This window comes from Chiloscyllium plagiosum, chromosome 27 (assembly GCF_004010195.1).
Source record: "Chiloscyllium plagiosum isolate BGI_BamShark_2017 chromosome 27, ASM401019v2, whole genome shotgun sequence".
Classification (NCBI taxonomy): domain Eukaryota; kingdom Metazoa; phylum Chordata; class Chondrichthyes; order Orectolobiformes; family Hemiscylliidae; genus Chiloscyllium; species Chiloscyllium plagiosum.
This window is the reverse complement of record NC_057736.1, coordinates 22067360-22085697: the sequence shown is the minus strand read 5'-3', so window position 1 is coordinate 22085697 and position 18338 is coordinate 22067360. Positions and strand designations below refer to the sequence as shown.

The following is an 18338-nucleotide window of genomic DNA, read 5'->3' as shown; positions in this document are numbered from 1 at the left end:
TCCAGTTTCCTCATTTCCCCTCCCCCCACCTTATCTCAGTCCCAACCCTCGAACTCAGCACCACCTTCATAACCTGCAATCTTTTTCCTGACCTCTCCGGCCAATCACCCTCACCTTAACCACCTCCTACCTATCGCATTTCCAATGCCCCTCCCCCAAGTCCCTCCTCCCTACCTTTTATCTTAGCCTGCTTGGTACACTTTCCTCATTCCTGAAGAAGGGCTCATGCCCGAAACGTCGATTCTCCTGCTCCTTGGATGCTGCCTGACCTGCTGCGCTTTTCCAGCAACACATTTTCAGCTCTGATCTCCAGCATCTGCAGTCCTCACTTTCTCCCATCACTATATAAAGCTCAAGACTACAATATACATGTAAAACGTGCACACTGCCACAGCAACTTGGACTTCAAGTTGATTGATTTTGATTACTGTAACGTGTACCTAAGTATGGTGAAAAGCTTTGTTTGTGATCAGCACAGACAAATCGTACTAAGCAAGGACGCATAGGTCATAGGGTGAAATAAGCTCGACAGAGGCATACAAGTTACATTGCATAGGGCATATGCTAGGCAAGATCAGCATTAGTAAAATCAGCATTATTTGAAGTTAGAGAGTCCATTCATTAGTCTAATAACAGCAGGGAAGAAACTATTCTTGTACCTGCTGGTACATGTGTTCAAGCTTCTGTATCTTCTGTTTGATGGAAGAGCTTTGCTAGGATGCGGTGTGTCTTTGTTGGCAGCCTTTCCCATGGCAATGGGCTGTGTAAATGGAGTCCATGGATGGAAGGTTGGCTTCCGTGATGGTTTGGACTGTGCACACCACCTTTCTATAGTTTCTTACAGTTCTGGGAAGAGCAGTAGCCATACCAGGCTGTTATGCACGCAGACAGTATCCTTTCAATGGTGCAGCCATAAAAGTTGGTGTGGGACCTTGTGGACCTGCCAAATTTCCTGAGCTGCCTGAGGGAAGAAGAGGCATTATTGTGCTACCTTGACTGTCCCATCTATGTGGGAAGACCAGGACCAGTGGTTATCATCACTTCTAGGAACTTGATGCTCTCCACTCTCTCAAATCTACACAGTTGATGTCGATGGGGACATGTTTTCCTTCCTTCTTTCTGAAGTCAACAAACTTTTTTTTAGTTGATGTTGTAATTCATTCAGTCATGAGTTTTGAATTTATTGTCCACTCCTAACTTCCCAGAGTAGAGTCAACCACATTGCTGTGGGTCAGGAGTCACCTGTAAGCCAGGTAAGGATGACAGATTTTCTTCCCTTCAGAGAAGGACATTAGTGAACTAGTGTTTTATTCTAGATTTTTGGATTCTAATATCATTATATGGTGGGACTTGAACCTATTAAATATGGAGTACTAGATTACTAACTGAGTGATACACCACCACCTCTGCTGTGACATCCCACCAAAAGGCTGCCTTAATCTGAGTCACAGAGGTGATAACTTTACAAATGGCAACTTGGGGATGTGAATGTACCAGCCCTATCGATATATTAATATGTTCAACATCTTAAAGGATAGACCTGATTAATTTTTAATTTTTTTGCATCTAACTCCATTAACATAAGAATTTGACTTTGTTTGTGACGCGTCCACTCACTCAATTTTCTATATAAACATTGGTTCAACAGTAGAATCTTGTCCACAGAATTCGAAGAATGTAAGTCTTTGCCACTAAGTGATTTTAAGATTATAAAGTATAACATGAATGCAGAAAAATTACTTGTTTTAAACCCAAAGTGAAATGCATTCCCTTTGATAGTCCTTCAATTAGATAAATAATTACAGAACAAATTAGTGCATACTGTGATGAAATACCCATGCGAAGCAAGGTACTGGTGAAGGAGGGGGAGCTGCTCTGATGCAGTGGGCTTCACCAGAATCTTGCTGGCACCAGAGTTCTGGTGAATCACGTCTGGGGCTGTCCTCTAAACTGAAGAGCAAGGTGGGCGTCAGTTGTATGGAAAGTTTATGGAGACAGTGAAGCAGGAGTAGGGCTCAGCAGGGGTTATTTAAGTTTCCAATAATAGGACGGAGTATGGAAAGAGTCAGGAATCTAACTTCAGGCACTGTCCATAAGAGACAACTATAAGAAGGGAGCCAATAATGCAGGACTGTGGGTGTTGTACTTAAATGCACGCAGTATATGAAACAAGGTAAATGAATTTATAGCAGAGACTGAAATTGGTGGATCCAGTGTTGTGGCTGCAAGGTGATCAGGGCTGGGAACTAAATATCTAGAGATACGTATTCTATTGAAAGGACAGGCAGAGGGGACAGAGTTGTCCTGTCATTCAGAAATGACATAAAAACAAAGCAAGACATGTTAGAGTTGAAAGGCTTAGAATTTGTGCAGGTAGAGTTGAGGAACTGAAAAGTTCTGAAGGTGGACAAATTATCCAGATGAGATGGACTACAAGCAAGAGTTCTGAAGGAGATAGCCAAGGAGATTGTGGAGGCATTGGTGGTGATCTTTCTTTCTGGAATCGCTGGAGTCCGGGATGGTGCCAGAGGACTGGAAATTGCGTAATGTAACGGCCTTGTTTTAAGAAGAGAGAGAGGCAACAGATAGGAGGTTGGTTAACCTGACCTAGGTTGTGTGTAAGATTTTAAAATGCACTTCAGGATGAGATTGTGGAGTACTTGGAAGTGCAAGATAAAATAGGGCTGAGTCAGTATGGCTTTATCAAGGGGACATCATGCCTGATAAATCTGTTAGAATTCATTTGAGGTGGTAATGAGCAAGTTAGACAAAGGAGAGCCAGTGGATGTGATTTACTTGGATTTCCAGAAGGCTTTTGATAAAGTGCCACACACACAAGCCTGTGAAATAAGACAAGCCCATGGTGTTAGGGGAAAGTTATTGGATGGGCATAGAGGATTGGCTGACTGACAGAAGGCAGAGAGTGGGAATAAAGGTCTCCTTTTGGGTGGTAACCAGTGACTGGTGGAGGGGTCATTTGTTGCATTTAACAATCTGGATGAAGGAACTGAGAGTATTGTTGCTAAGTTTGCAGATGACACAAAGATACGTGGAGGGAATGTTGAGGTAGCCAGGAAGTTGTGGAAAGACTTGGACAGGTTAGGAAAGTGGGAAAAGAAGAACCATGTGGGAAAGTGTGAGGTTAAGCACTTTGGTAGGAAGAATAGAGGCATGAACTATTCTAAATGGGGAATGCTTCGGAAATCTGAAAGTAAAAAGGCACTTGTCATAATTCAGGATTTTCTTAAGGTTAACACGCATATACAGTCAGATGTTGAGAAGGCAAATGTAATGTTAGCATTTATTTCAAAACTCCAGGAGAGTGAGAGAGCGAGATCTAAAGAGGAGGTTATAAGAATGATCCTGGGAATGAAGGACTTATCACATAAGGAACAGCTCAGGACTCTGGTCTGTAACTGATGGAGTTTAGAAGGAAGAGGGACGATCTGGTTGAATCTTACAGGATACTGAGAGGCCTTGTTAGAGTGGTTGTGCAGAAGATCTTTCCACTAAGAGGAAAGACTAGGACTCGACAGCACTTTTCCGAGTGAAGGGACAACCCTTTAGAAATTGAGATGAGGTAAGGATTTCTTCAGCCCGAGGGTGGTGATTATGTAGGAATCATTGCCACAGATGGAAGTGGAAACCAAAGCATTGTGTGTATTTAAGACCGAGATACATAGGTCCTTGATTTAGTAAAGGGATTGAGGATTATGGAAAGAAGACCGGAGAGTGGGATTGTGATCGAATATCAGAGTGCAATCAAATTTGCCAAATGACCTAATTCCACTCTTATATCTTGTGGTGTAAAGCATAAAAATAATACCATAGTGATTGACATGAAGAAGAATTGATGATCTTGGGTTGAGATTATAATTTATAATGAACAGCAAAAGTGGCAGATGCAGTTAGGTTTCTCTTTTAAGGGAGATATTTATTTATAGAGATGATCTAAAGTTCAATACATATGCCAGACATTTGTCATTTTACTGCTGAGGCAGGATAGATGCTCCATTCCAAATAGTTTTTTAATAGGCTGCACTCCACATATTGCTTATGTTTGCTGTTAGCCAATATTGTTAGGTTGTGATGGTTTTTGAGGACTGTAATATTGTAGACTTTGGTATTCTCACAAATTTTAAACCTTTCATTCGCATGGCAACTTAGTTGAAATTTTTTGACTTTCCTTGCTCACATTGAGAAATATTATGTTTATCTTTGATCTTTTCCGACTTGACCTCTTTTCAACCTATGCAGAAAAATGTGTCTCTCTGTAAAAATTCAGTTTTTTTAAAAATTGAGATTATGATACTCGAGTCTTTGTCATATCATGACCACGGTTAGAGAATGGAACATTTTAAGCTTGAACAATTTACAAATTTTAAGAAAAGTACTCACTATACACACAAATATATAATGATTATGTCTATTTCTGTGGTGCTTCAAGTTAACATATAATTTTACTTTAATGGGTGTGTTGGATGGAATCTAGTGTATTATAAAAGTAAAATTTGTGTTCATTGATTCAGATTTTCTTCTGAAGTGTTTTACTCTGATTGCTTTACTTGTTAGAAGTTTTAAAGACTGTGCAATTATTTCAGATAATATAATGGATGAGGGCTTTTTTTTCTGATTGTGGGTTTAAATTTAAATGTTCTGTTTAGCTTGGGTATGCTTTAAGTTAGTGTCTGTATTAAGGTTTCAAGTTCTAGTGATTTTAAAATCTTGTCTGCAGTAAATTACCTGTTGTAGATATGTCGTCTGCATGAAAATCCCCAAAACTGAGGTTGAAGATTAAAATAACTATAGTTCTTTTTAGTAAGGAAGAGGTGATTCTACACTGGTCCCTGATTCAGGAATCTTAACACCTAAGCCAGGTTTATGTCATGATGAACTTTCATGACTGGTCATTTTAGTTTGCAATATTTATTATACCAGTTTTCCACATCAGTCCATCTAGATTCTGCGAAAAACTCTGGAAAAACTGTTATGAGAAGCAGGATTGAAGGTCCCAATGATTAAATGTAGGTCAAATATATTAATCAATCGACCCCTGAGCTGATGCAATCATTGAGCATAACTATAAAAGAAGTAGTATTTAGTGTTGTAAGAATAAAACACTTCTATGAAATCTGTGTAGTTGACTTCATTCTGTACTGGTTTTTAATCTGTTATTCCCATGATTTGTATCATGTTATTGGATGGAAACTGAACCATTTTGGCCCATCAAATTTACACTTGCAATCTTCTCTTAATTTGCCACTTGAAAAAGTTCCATATTCCTGTGTAATTGTCACAGCCATTTTAATTTGCATTTTTCAAACAATTATCTAATTCATTTAGGAACCATTTGCACACGCCGTTTCAAGGATCATTTCTTGCAACTTAGTTCACATTGAGGTGACATTTTAAAATTTATTTTTCTGATTTACCTTTTTAAAGTTTTATTCTCAAATCTAAAATAATCATTAAGCAGGTAATGTAACAAATTATAGATTAGGATCTTGTATGTGTACCCAAAAAAGAAGTTTCTTGACTTGAATTGTCTTGCAATAATTGACCACCCTAATCTGTGGGTATTTATTGGAACCTATTGTTGCCAATGGCCCAAGATTTATGCTGCAAGGGCTCTTCATGGCTGTTTTGTTTTTAATTCAGCTGTTTGTACTCTTACAATGTAGAGCAACTGCTGTAAATAGTTCTGTCAATGAAACAAAAGCTTGGAAGATCTAGTAGGAGGAGAGCCAAATTTTTATTCCCCTCCTTCCAATGCTTCTATTGCCAAACCTAAAACTCCACAAGTAGTTCCTTGACCTCTTAATGACCGTGGGTGGGGTCATGGTGCTAAAGCATAGGCAAACGGGAAGAGAAACTATTAAGGTTGATTTTTGTTACAACTTGTAACCGCAATCTGTTCACTTTTCTGTGGTAAAGCATAATTAAGCTTCTAATGTTAGATAATTGGCACAAATTCTGATTTGTACGTGAAATCTGCCATGAAGACTTGCTGAAAATTGTCAAACATGTCATTTTAACAGCCAATTTTAAGGTTTTCCAAAAAAAAAAACCATGTCATTCTATTCTTTAAACCAATGGGTAAAAACTTGGCCTGGGTATGGTGTGAATTTCCAATTAAATTTTTAACTTTGCTATGTTTTGAGTCTCGAGCCTAACAAATTTGTGCCATGATTTACTTTAGGAATCTTATTCATGCTTGTCATTTTGGCTGTTTCATACAGTGGAAATAGCAGACTATATTTCCTTCATTGAGAATGGATGTCATTATAACTCAATCTGGTAAATCTGTGTTCAATTAATTAGGGATAATGTACTAGCCCCAACATAAGTTTGGAAGTGGGAATGGGCATAATTGAGCAAGAGGGTGCTGGGTGGTGAATCTGCCAACCTGCTAAGCCCGAGGTGGGAAAGCTTACAGATGATGGAATGCTTATGGAGGTTTTTAAGTGGGCAATTAATGGCCAAATAGAGTGGAATTTTGATTGTACGAAGTGACAGGAAGGGAATTCTCCACAGAAGAATCCCGAGTGCGGCACAACAGCCCAGTGGTTCGCACTGCTGACTCACAGCACGAGGGACCCAGGTTCGATTCTACCTTTGGGTGATTTGTTTATGCAGTGTTTGTATGTTCCCCAGCTCTCCCCTGCCCCAGCGCTGCTGTGTTTGTGGGTTTCCCCCAGATTCTAAAGTTTCCTTGCACAGATGTGCAAATGAGGTGGATTGACCAGGCTAAATTGTCTTGTAGTGACCTGGATGTATAAGCTAGGTAGGTTAGCCATGGTAAATTAAGGTTTACAAGGGTAAGGGGGTGTGTCTGGGTGGGATGCTGTTCAGACATTCTGTGTGGCCTCAATGGGTTGAATGGCCTGCTTCTGCACATTAGCGATTCAGAAGAACCCCAAAAAGCAAATTGTTCTTAAGTTTGTTTGGGGCTTCTGGTGAGGTCCCCGTTTTTATTGTTAGAGATTTGGGACCTGATCAAGGAACCTGACATTCAGAGAGGGTCTGTTATAACTTCCCCCACTCCTTCCAACACTTGACTCTGACATGCCCAATCCCACAAACCCATTTCACCCTTGCTCACCTTTTGGCCGTGGATCCCTTCATTGATTCTGGGCCTGTGATGGGTGCACTGAGGCAGTTGTTACTATTTCTGCAGACACTGCCCATAAAGGAGACAATCTCCAAGGCACTTCCTGCAGGAGAAGGCCCAATAGTAGCAACTTAACACCCTCTCCAATGGATAAAGCACAAGACTCTCTGGCTTGATAACTGATGGGCGGGGCCATCATTGCCAGGATGTTTGTCCATTGTTTGGCACATTTCATGTTGAGATTCAGAATTTCATTGACTCCAGTTGAATGTTGAAGATTTCACAATAAAGAGTTTTCAAACTTTTCAATTTGAGATTGAAAAGCAGCAATGGGTATAGGACATCCCACACTAAGTTACCTTTATCCAAACTCTTTTTTTTTTAAATTAAACCCACCTCTGCAATTCATTCCACTGTCAAAGCTAGATGTTCAATAGTTTTTGATTAATATTCACCTTCCCAGAATACAATGAATGCTACAAATCTGAAATAATAAAATTCAAAATTCTGAAAATACATTCTAGTTATGACAATATTTGTGGAAAGATTAAAAACTCAGCCCAGAAACACAAACTGTAACTTTTTTTTAAAATTAAAAAGAGTTAGAGATATAGCAGGTTTTAAGCAAGGCTTGGGTGAAGAACCAATGGAAGGTCTATATGAGAGTAGGAGAGAGTGAATGATTAAATGAGTTACTCTTCCAGGCCCAAAAGGAATGGAAGTGGGGTAAGGAATGAGACAAAATGTGTGTTATCGAATATAAGGGAAAAAAAGAAACACATAGTTTTAGTAATTTTGGTCTGAGAATGTTCAGCACAGAAGACTGTAAAGCATCTGACTGAAAGATGAGGTGTTATTAACAAAGTTTGCATTGAGCCTCATTGGAGCTATGCAATGGGCCGTCTTGTCATCTAGTTGGGTGTGGTACAGATGCCTGATTGGATCCAGGAACAGGTGATGGTCAAATGTTTTTAAGGGATAATTTGGGTGAGCATTTGACTGGGTGTAAATATTTTTAGCCAACCTGTTCAGACGTGTTATTATACTATCTCTGGGGAAGATAGAGAACCTGTACTTCCTGGTTCAGTGGACGGGACACTACCATTGTGCAATAAGAACCCTTTTTGGTTGAGAGAAGACCGTGAACTCATCCCTGTGCACGTGGGCGATCCATCTCTCTCTCTCTCTCTCTCTCCAGGGCTCAGCGTAAAGATGAAGGAGGTAAAACTATACTGTGTCTTTGAGCATTTTGCTTCGGGGGGGGCGGGGCGGGTGGAGAACGGGACAACACTGGAAAAGCACCGCAGGTCAGGCAGCATCTGCGGAGCAAGAGAATCGACATTTTGGGCAGAAGTCCTTCGTCAGGAAATGATGAAATATATATTTCTTTCATGCGTAAAACAAGTAATCAGTGTAGTTGGAATCGATGGAATGAGTACAACCTGTTCTGATGTAACGCAATAGTTTAGTTGCTGTGTTATAAGAAAATCATGCAATAGCAGCACCATTTAACCCGATGGGACTAGAATCTCATTATAGCCAATACAAGTAAAGAAAGTTCACATTCTACAAATAATGGTTTAAATTCTTCAATCACGTTATAGCCAATTTGTGTTGAAGAAATGCATGTCATAGCAGAACTGACTGTCAAAGTAAAATTCTGACTAGAAAAGTCCAATCTTGAATTTTGTCTAAGCAGCATTTAACCTCTGGTTTTTATTTGGCCGAGGACAGAAATGTCAGGTATGAGATCTAGGTTGAGAATTAAATTGACAGGTTACCAGAAACCGGGGGTCATACTTTTGGACTGATTTGGAAATTTCTACAAAACAGACACTAATGTGTTTTGTCTCCCCAGTGTAGAGGGAACTATTTAATGAACAGTGAAAGTAGTAGACTAGATTGAAAATGACATCAATCTCTTGTTTGTTTCACCTTGAAAGACTGTGTTTTGTTTGTGGCCCTGAACAGTGATGAAGCAGACTGGGCAAAAGGACAGCTATTGTGTCCCAGTTTGGATGGAGAGAGCCTGTGGGGAGGGGATCAAGTATGAGGAGTGGACCATGTATCATGGAATGCCTTCAGAATGCTGAAAGAGAGGGGGAAGCTGTGATTTGTCATGACCTCCACAATCCGGGTGACTGAAATGGTGATGAATGATCATTTGAATATGGAGATTAGTGGGGTGGAAGGTGAGGAAAAGGGAAACCCCAGCATGGTTTTGTGTGGGAGGGGAAGAGGTGAGAGCAGAAGTACTGGTAATGGGCGGACACAGTTGAGTGCCCTGTTAACTTTTGGGGATGGGGTGGGGAAAATGCTCAGTCGAGCACTAACTTTTTATGTAGATTCTGTCAGCTGTGTTGGAACAGAAGAGCCTGTTGTTTCTTCGACTAAATGAAGTGAAGGGGTGCCTGCTTTTCACAGACAGCATTCCTATAAAGTTTTTAAAATGAGATTAAAATATTTTAATGCAAACTAATTCAAGAAACGTTGCCTTCAGCACCAGCAAAGAAAGTATAAGCTCTAGACTTCCCTTACACTGTTATTTATTCTAATGTTATTGTAATTTTATGTACTGGCTAAATTTTAATTGTAGCCTTTAATTTTCTATACTCCAGCTTCAAAATCATCTCTACCAGATGTTCTGATGTGCTGTGATTTATAAATGCTATTCTACGTCCAATGTTAGTTAGCAGCAATGTTCGGGAACACATTTCTGTCTGGTTAAATTAACATGGTCATTATTCCAAATGGTGACTTAAATCTTGTGTTTCATTAAATCAGGTTGCAAGTTTGCCAGTTTGTAGGGCTAAAAGGCTCACTTTAAAGTTACTAAGTCAAATAGTCACAGCAGCTGCATTTTGGGAAAGCAAATCTTAGCAGGACTTATACACCTTTTAATGGTAAGGTCCTAGGGAGTGTTGCTGAACAAAGAGACCTTGGAGTGAGGTTCATAGCTCCTTGAAAGTGAAGTCACAGGTTGATAGGATAGTGAAGAAGGCATTTGGTATGCTTTCCTTTATTGGTCAGAGTAGTGAGTACAGGAGAGGTTTACAAAATATGAGGGGCATGGATAGGATAAATAGGCAAAGTCTTTTCCCTGGGGTGGGGGAGTCTAGAACTAGAGGGCATAGGTTTAGGGTGAGAGGGGCAAGATATAAAAGGGACATAAGGGGCTACTCTTCCACACACCAGGTGGTACGTGTATGGAATGAGCTGCCAGAGGAAGTGGTGGAGGCTGGTGCAATTGCAACATTTAAGAGGCATTTGGATGGGTATATGCATAGGAAGTGGTTGGAGGGATATGGGCCGGGTGCTGTTAGGTGGGACCAGATTGAGTTGGGATATCTGGTCAGCATGGACAGGTTGGACCGAAGGGTCTGTTTCCATGCTGTACATCTCTATGACTCTATATGTTGTACAATTTACAATGCAGTGTAACATGTTTTAAATCTGAGAACATATTCAGGTGTTACAGTCTCTTGTACAACCATCTGCATCAGAGGAATAGAGGTTACAGAATGCAGGATTAAACTCTCTCTTGAATCTTCTGAATTCTCAATCTGATAATGGGACCCCTCAAGTGCAGCACAAATCTGAGGGATTGTTACCATTTGCAATCCTGCATCATCAGCTGTAGTAAAAATGAGGCAGCAGTTTCCCTGCACATGTGACCCAAGTGAAGATGATGAAAGAGAAAGTAATGTTCTCCCAAAAATAAATGAGATTTATCACATACAAATCCGATTTTCATTCCAAATTGGCTTTTTGAGCCTGATTTAAAATTTTTACATGTCCAAAGTGATTGTAGGTATGATTTTAATTTCTGTTAGTTTTACTATGGAAGTATTTTGGTAGGAGAGAGGGAGAAGATGAAAAGTTAGTGTTAGGAACATTTATTTCTGCAAACATATAACTAACACTAACTTTAAAAATATGTCTATTTGTGTCCAAAGGAACTAAGTTAATTTTTAAAGTCTCCTTCCAGAATGTTTGGATTTAAAATTCTCAACCTGTTATTTTGGGTTGGGTTGATTTTAAAATGAAAATGCCAACTTGGTGAATCGGAAACTTCAGCTTTTACTGAATTAAGACAGTTCTTAAATTTCTTTACTGGTTGGAAACAGTATGGTCCCTCTTGCCCATTGATCCTGCATTTCATTACATGCATATTTTTCATCTTTTTCTTCAAGAGTTGCCAGAAAACTGGACAGATACAAGAGAGTCGCTGCAGGAAGGAATGATATTTAATCTCAAGTATTTGGGTATGACGCTAGTGGAACAACCAAAGGGGGAAGAAATGTCGTCTGCTGCTGTTCGAAGGATTGTTGCGATGGTAATATTCATTTTTTGTCTACATTTTTAAATGGCTGATTTCAGATGCAATTGGAATACTGAAAGCAATGGTCACAGCTTTGTCAGATTTTGGTTGCTCAGTCACATCTCTGTGAATTGATGTTGGCTGAACACCCCCTCCTTGAGGCACTAACACAGGACACATCCAATATTGAAATTGTTCATAGATGCAGCTGCTGTTTATGTTGGCAATGGAAATTGAATTACTGGTGCAAACAACAAAATGATTCAGCTCCTGTCAACTTCTGTGAACTTAGTGGCCTTAAAGCACATAGTCACACCACATTGGTGTCACTTTACTAAATGGAGGTGTTGGTGTAGCATGATAAGTTGGCATTGTCTATCTCCATGAATAGTTTGAAGATAAAATGTTCTAATGAATTTATTAAAAATGACATAATTTGCTTTTAAAATAGAAACTGAATTATGTCTGATTGCTCTTCTCACATGGTGTAGTATACCCTACCAGATTGTTTTGCCTAGCAACCACATTTGACCTTCACTCCACTCCTCCACATGTGCAGTAATAGAGAAGATCAAAAGCTGAGTTGATTTTTAAAAAAAAATTTAAAACCACTTATGTTTTGTGGAAACCATCTACTACTGATGGTTTTGAATTCTGTTTCTTGGTCTTGTAACTCCTCTGCTGGGAGTATTTCCAGTCTGTTACCAGTCGCTGCGGAATATCCAACTATATTTGTCATAGATTGCTTTTTGTGATGATTAATTCAAGGCTTGGGTTTTATTATTATTTATGGTTATTGAAATTAACATTTATAATGGGCATCAAACATATATACCAATAGTTGGTGGCAATCAATGTACTAGGAATTTCTTAGGTTAGTAGATAAAGAAACATTGACAGTTTTAATAAAGTCAGTAGGTGGGAAATGCCATTTTACCAACTGAATTGAAATTTTACCAGATGTTCCCTTGGTTGGCTGTCCTCCTGAGAGAATTAATTTCTTGGATGTGTGTAAGTTTTTGACAATGTAACTCAATTTTAGGATTTTTTTTTTCTGTGCAGGCCAAAGCAAGTGGTAAAAAATTTCAGAAAGTCTCACTGACTGTGTCACCGAGAGGAATCATACTGCACGATGGTACAAATAATGAACTGATAGAAAACGTCTCCATTTACAGGTATAGAGCACTTCCACTCTGACTTGATGATATGTTTAGGCACAAATGTTGACTGTACACTGGTACAGGGTAGGAAGGTTGATGTTCAACCCTCAGTACCATAAGAATGCTGCTAAAACTGTGTTACTATGAAAGGCTGAAAAGAGCATAACCAATCAATGTTGTGTGTGTTGACCCTCCTTCACAACCAATGCTACTTAAAGGTGTTTTGCAAAAAAGCATAGCTTTAGGTTGTAGCTTCATTCATTAATCTTGACACAACATAAGAGCTAATATTCTTGATGTTCAGAAAAGGAAAACTATGATGGTATGAAGAAATGAAAGATTAAATACCAAATGCTCCACCACGTAGATCCTTAGCTTTCTGGGAGTATAAGAGTAAACATTTAGTCTTTTTTAAAAAAAAAAGTAGAGGATCAACTTTCACACGAGTAATATGTGATGGGTTGAAATCTACCCTCTCATTCACCACTGCAGAATTGCAAGATTAGGGAAAGTATCCACAAATGCTGTCCCTAAAAGTTCCTATTCACAATTTACTTTTTCTATCTTTGAGTCATTAGCAAATAAAACAATAATACTTTCTGCACTTCTTCCATCCATCACATTTATATAAATTGTAGAAACTTGAGGGCCCAGAGCTGATCCCTGTGGCACATAACTGGTTCATCTTGCTAACCAGAAACTGTCAGTGGCTCACTGTTTTTTATATAACCCACTGTGGTTGACAGGACACCCAGCCATGTGAGACCCATTTTCCGCACTTCTGTCCTTTATTATTTCTCCTCCCTCCTCTCTCCTAGTTTCTACATGCAAATAATCATCTTTTTGTCTTTGTTTTTGCCCCGTCCAAGAGGACACTGTCACCAAATACACCTTCCCCTCACCTCCACTGTCAGCATTCCACAGGGACTCTTCCCTCTGTGGCACCATGGTGCATTGCATCATTCCTCAATGAGTCCTCACACTTGACTCCCCCATGACACCTTTCCATAACATTTGACCATTCACCTCCTGATTGCTCAATGTCTAAGGCCCCAAGAGCACCATCAAGGTGAAACAGCATTTTAGATTAGATTAGATTCCCCTGCCGACCCTCCAAAGAGTAACCCACCCAGACCCATTTCCTTCTGACTAATGCACCTAACACTATGGGCAATTTAGCATGGCCAATTCACCTGACCTGCACATCTTCGGACTGTGGGAGGAAACCGGAGCGCTTGGAGGAAACCCACGCACGCACTGGGAGATGTGCAAACTCCACGCAGACAGTCACCTGAGGCTGGAATAGAACCTGGGACTTATTTGTACTTTATTCAATGTGGTCTATTGTATTTGCTGCTCACAATGTTGTCTCCTTTACATTGGAAAGACCAGTAGAGGCTGTGTGACTATGTCGAGGAACACCTCCACTCTGTAGAAATTACCTTGCCATTCCAATAAGCCTCCCTGCTGTCATGCTGTTTCTGTCCTGGACCTGCCATAATGTTCCAATGAAGTACAAGAAACACTACCTCATTTTTCACTTTGGCACGTTACAGTCTCCAGGTCTCCATTTTGAATTCTGAGCCTGACTTCATGATGTTTGTCCTCTGTTTTCATTTTTCTTACATTATTCTTCTGCCACACATGGCTCGTCTTGTTTTGATTTTGTTCTCAGCTGAGAGGACCCATTTTCTCCCTGCTGCACCTCAATTTACACCTGTTTTCCTCCTCCAGTTCTCCTTCACCCCTTTAGTAACACCTTTGCATTGAGCCTGCACATCTGTTCCCCTTGCCCCATTTATGCCACTGTCATATTATAAAAACCATGATTCTCTAACCCCTTTCTAGTTCTGAAGAAGTGTCATATTCAACTTGAAACATTGACTCTGTTTATCTCTTCACAGATGCTGCCAGGCCTGCTGAATTTCTCCAGCAATTTGTGTGTTTTTGTTTCAGATTGTCAGCATCCACTGCTGAAACTTGTTTTTACCTGCTGTTTCTTGTTTTCTGGCCCATTCTCGATCCATGTCAATATGTTACTTTGTACACCAGCAGCTTTAATTTTCTCCAATAACCTTGATGTGGCAAACTTGTCAAATGCTTTCTGGATTGCCCTTGTCAAAAGAATGTTACTTTCTCAAAGAACTATAATAAATTGCTTAAAGCCACACTGACTCTGCCTAATTGCCATGAAATTTTCTAAGTGCTCTGCTTCAATTCCAGTTTCCATGGTGGATTTTGAACCCATGGCCCAGACCCATTACTTGATTGGGCTTCTTGCGTCTAGTCCAGCCACGTAGAGCCTATTAGGGGCAAGCAGGTGATAAATGCCACGGTGGCTCAGTGGTTAGTGCTACAGCATCGGGGATCTGGGTTAGATTCCAGCCTTGGCAACTGTCTGTGTGGAGTTTGCACATTCTCCCAGTGTCTGCGTGGGTTTCCTCCCACAATCCAAAGATGTGCAAGTCAGGTGAATTGGCCATGCTAAATTGCCCATAGTGTTAGGTGGATTAGATTAGATTAGATTAGATTACTTAGTGTGGAAACAGGCCCTTCGGCCCAACAAGTCCACACCGACCCGCCGAAGCGCAACCCACCCATACCCCTACATTTACCCCTTTAACCTAACACTACGGGCAATTGAGCATGGCCAATCCCGCACATCTTTGACTGTGGGAGGAAACCGGAGCACCCGGAGGAAACCCACGCAGACACTGGGAGAATATGCAAACTCCACACAGTCAGTCGCCTGAGTCGGGAATTGAACCCGGGTCTCAGGGGTAAATATAGGGTAGGGGGATGGGTCTGGGTGGGTTGCTCTTTGGACGGTCAGTGTGGACTTGTTGAGCCGAATGGCCTGTTTCCATACTGTTGGGAATCTAATCACAAAAAACATTTGGACTTTTGGCTAAACAGTGGGAGATCAACTTATACACTGAACCAACCATTTCTCAAACATTTTAGGAATGTGCTGCAAAAAGTAAGCAAATACAAAAAAGGAACTTCTAATGATCTTGCAACCTGTTTGTGTTTTGTACTAACCTAGTAAGGGTTTCCTGGTGTATGCTGCAAGCTCTGGAATTTCAGCATTACTGAGTTTTTATCGGACTCTGTAATGTACTGCCTGATTTGCTTTCCTCTATATTTTATGGATGGTATGAAGATGGAGAAAACGGAGTTTCGATCAAAATAATGCAGGAGAGCTGTTAAACCTGAATATTGCTGAGCCTGGCCTATGGATACAACCTGTCTCCATTTTATCCCTGCTTACATTATCCCAAACTTCTTCAATAATAGTATCAAAGCCTCAATTTGACGTCTTATTTTCTTAATGCCACTTCCACTCTCATATTGTGGCTGCAGAGTTATCGTTTTCATTGCAAACGTGACTTGTTGCTTTGTGGAAAACTTGTTGCAAAACCTCTTGTTATCTGGAGAACAGCTTCTGCACGCTGGCAACTTAACAGAATGGGTCTTCATGTACTGGGGTGAAACCTGCACACACACTTTGATAAAATAAAAGTATATTTTGAGTGTTGCTTGAAAACTACACATTTTGTCAAAGCTTTTCATCATTCACTCATCAGGGCATTAACATGAATTACAAATGTAAGGGGTCCATCACGATCACCTATGAAGAGTGTGCTGATTGGTTGGTGAGTGGACTTTTGGTAGAAATGCTGCCCTGGAGACTGTACAAAATGTAACTTTTATGTTTAACAGTACTCCAGTCACATGTTACCAAACAGCTATCGGAATATAACTAATTTTTTAAGGAGAGATCGGTTTGTCAATCTATCATTAAATCCCCCTCATACACAGACTATAAGCCCAGGTGCCACTTCAATACCCAACCTCTAAAAGCAATGATATTTGTATCAACCACCTTTACATCATCATAATCAGGACGTTCTGGTTAATGCAGATTAATGTACAGAACAAACATGAATACAGTGGCAAAGGTAGACACATTCAGTTAGAGCCTTGGCAATGAACAAAGGTTTAGAGGGATAGGGACCAAATGCAGGCTGGTGGGACTAGTTTAGGTTGGGAAACGTGGTCAGCATAGACGAGTTGGACCGTTCCATCTTGCTTCTGACATCATGGCTCTAAATTCTGTACAAGGCTGTAACACTGAGTTAAAACATTGAATAAAGTTCATGTGCCACACACACACACTTTTATTGTTTAGTTAAAAGCTACACCCTATTATGCCAAGGAGTGACAGGATGTGGGTTTATATCTGCAATGCTCTCCTCAAACCGCATGTTATTTCAAAATCTTAGCTCTACTGTCATAAGCTATGTTTTTACACTGGTATTCTGCTTCTGAGAGACTGTCAGTGAGTGTTCCTTCTCCTTTTTGCTTTTCAATATTCTTTTATAATAATGTTGGAATTTAATTCATCCATTTTAGAGAGAACTAGCATCTTTGGGTTTTCTCCCTACACTCTCCTTTTGTTGGTTATAGAGTCATACAGCACAGAAACAGACCCTTCAGTCCAACTCGACCATGTTGCCAGGGTTGGAGGATTTGAGCTGTAGGGAGGGGCTGAACAGGGTGAGGCTGTTTTTCCTGGAGCATCAGAGGCTGAGGGGTGACCTTATAGAGGCTTATAAAATCATGAGGGGCATGGATTGGATAAATAGACAAAGTCTTTTCCCTGGAGTGGGGGTACTATTTCCAGAACTAGAGGGCATAGTTTAGGGTGAGAGGGGAAAGATTATAAAAGCAACCTAAGGAGCAACTTTTTCATGCAGAGCGTGGTGTGTGTATGGAATGAGCTGCCAGAGGAAATGGTGGAGGCTGGTACAATTATAGCATTTAAAAGGCATCTGGATGGGTTGATGAATAGGAAGGGTTTAGAGAGATATGGGCCAAGTGCTGGCAAATGGGACTAGATTAGGTTAGGATATCTGCTCGGCATGGATGAGTTGGACCGAAGGGTCTGTTTCTGTGCTGTACGTCTCTATGACTCTATGCTGACCAAATTTCCCAAAGTAAACTAGTCCCACTAGCCTGCATTTGGTCCATATCCCTCTAAATCTCTCCCGTTCATGACCAAGGCTCTGAAATAACTGAATGCCACTGTATGTATGTTTGTTCTGTACATTAATCTGTGTTAACCAGAACTGCCCAATTTATGATGTAAAGGTGGATGATACAAATATCATTGCTTTTAGAAGTTGGATGTTGAAGTGGCACCAGGGCTTTTGTCTGTGTATGAGGGGGTTTCATGATTGGTTTGTCAATATTTTGGTAATCATGATTTTTTTTGAGACCAGCATGAGAGTGAATCCTTGGATTATTAATAGGAATTTATTAATACTGGGAGAATTTTGCACAGGGTAAACATCGAAGAGCTTTAGCTTATTTTCAAATAGAATCAGATTTTTTTTTGATTTAGGAGAAAAACCCATAGTTTGGAAAGCTTTGTTTTGTTTTCAGTATGTAGAAGACCTGTTTTGGAGTTGTAAAAGTGTGGTTCCACTGATAAAAGGAGGTAATTTAGAACAGCCAGGAAATAGTCTCTATTTAATTATTTTAGTTTTGAATGTTCCAGACCAGAAATGTTTTGGTTAGAACCCTCAAAGGATTATTCAAAGCTGTCAAAGTCTAAGTTCAGTTCCATTGTGTGAATAACCAAGTAAGAGGCTTGCAAACTCTCAAGATTAGGAATTGAAAAATACAGTTAACCTAAAGATGTAATAGAGAAGAGGATTCTTCTTCTCTCTCTCTCTCTCTC

At 40.1% G+C, this 18338-nt stretch overlaps 1 protein-coding gene across 2 annotated transcripts in view; it reads left to right on the top strand.

Annotated features, from left to right (window-relative positions):
• Positions 1–18338, top strand: part of ldlrap1b (low density lipoprotein receptor adaptor protein 1b) — a 55886-nt gene that overhangs the window by 15714 nt on the left and 21834 nt on the right. For both annotated transcript variants that reach the window (XR_006315675.1, XM_043717644.1), the window contains exons 2-3: positions 11305–11447; positions 12495–12607. Coding sequence is in view for 1 of the 2 variants with exons in the window: in XM_043717644.1 (XP_043573579.1) it covers positions 11305–11447; positions 12495–12607 (256 nt within the window). In the remaining variant the exon portion in view is untranslated. The remainder of the gene's footprint in view (positions 1–11304; positions 11448–12494; positions 12608–18338) is intronic.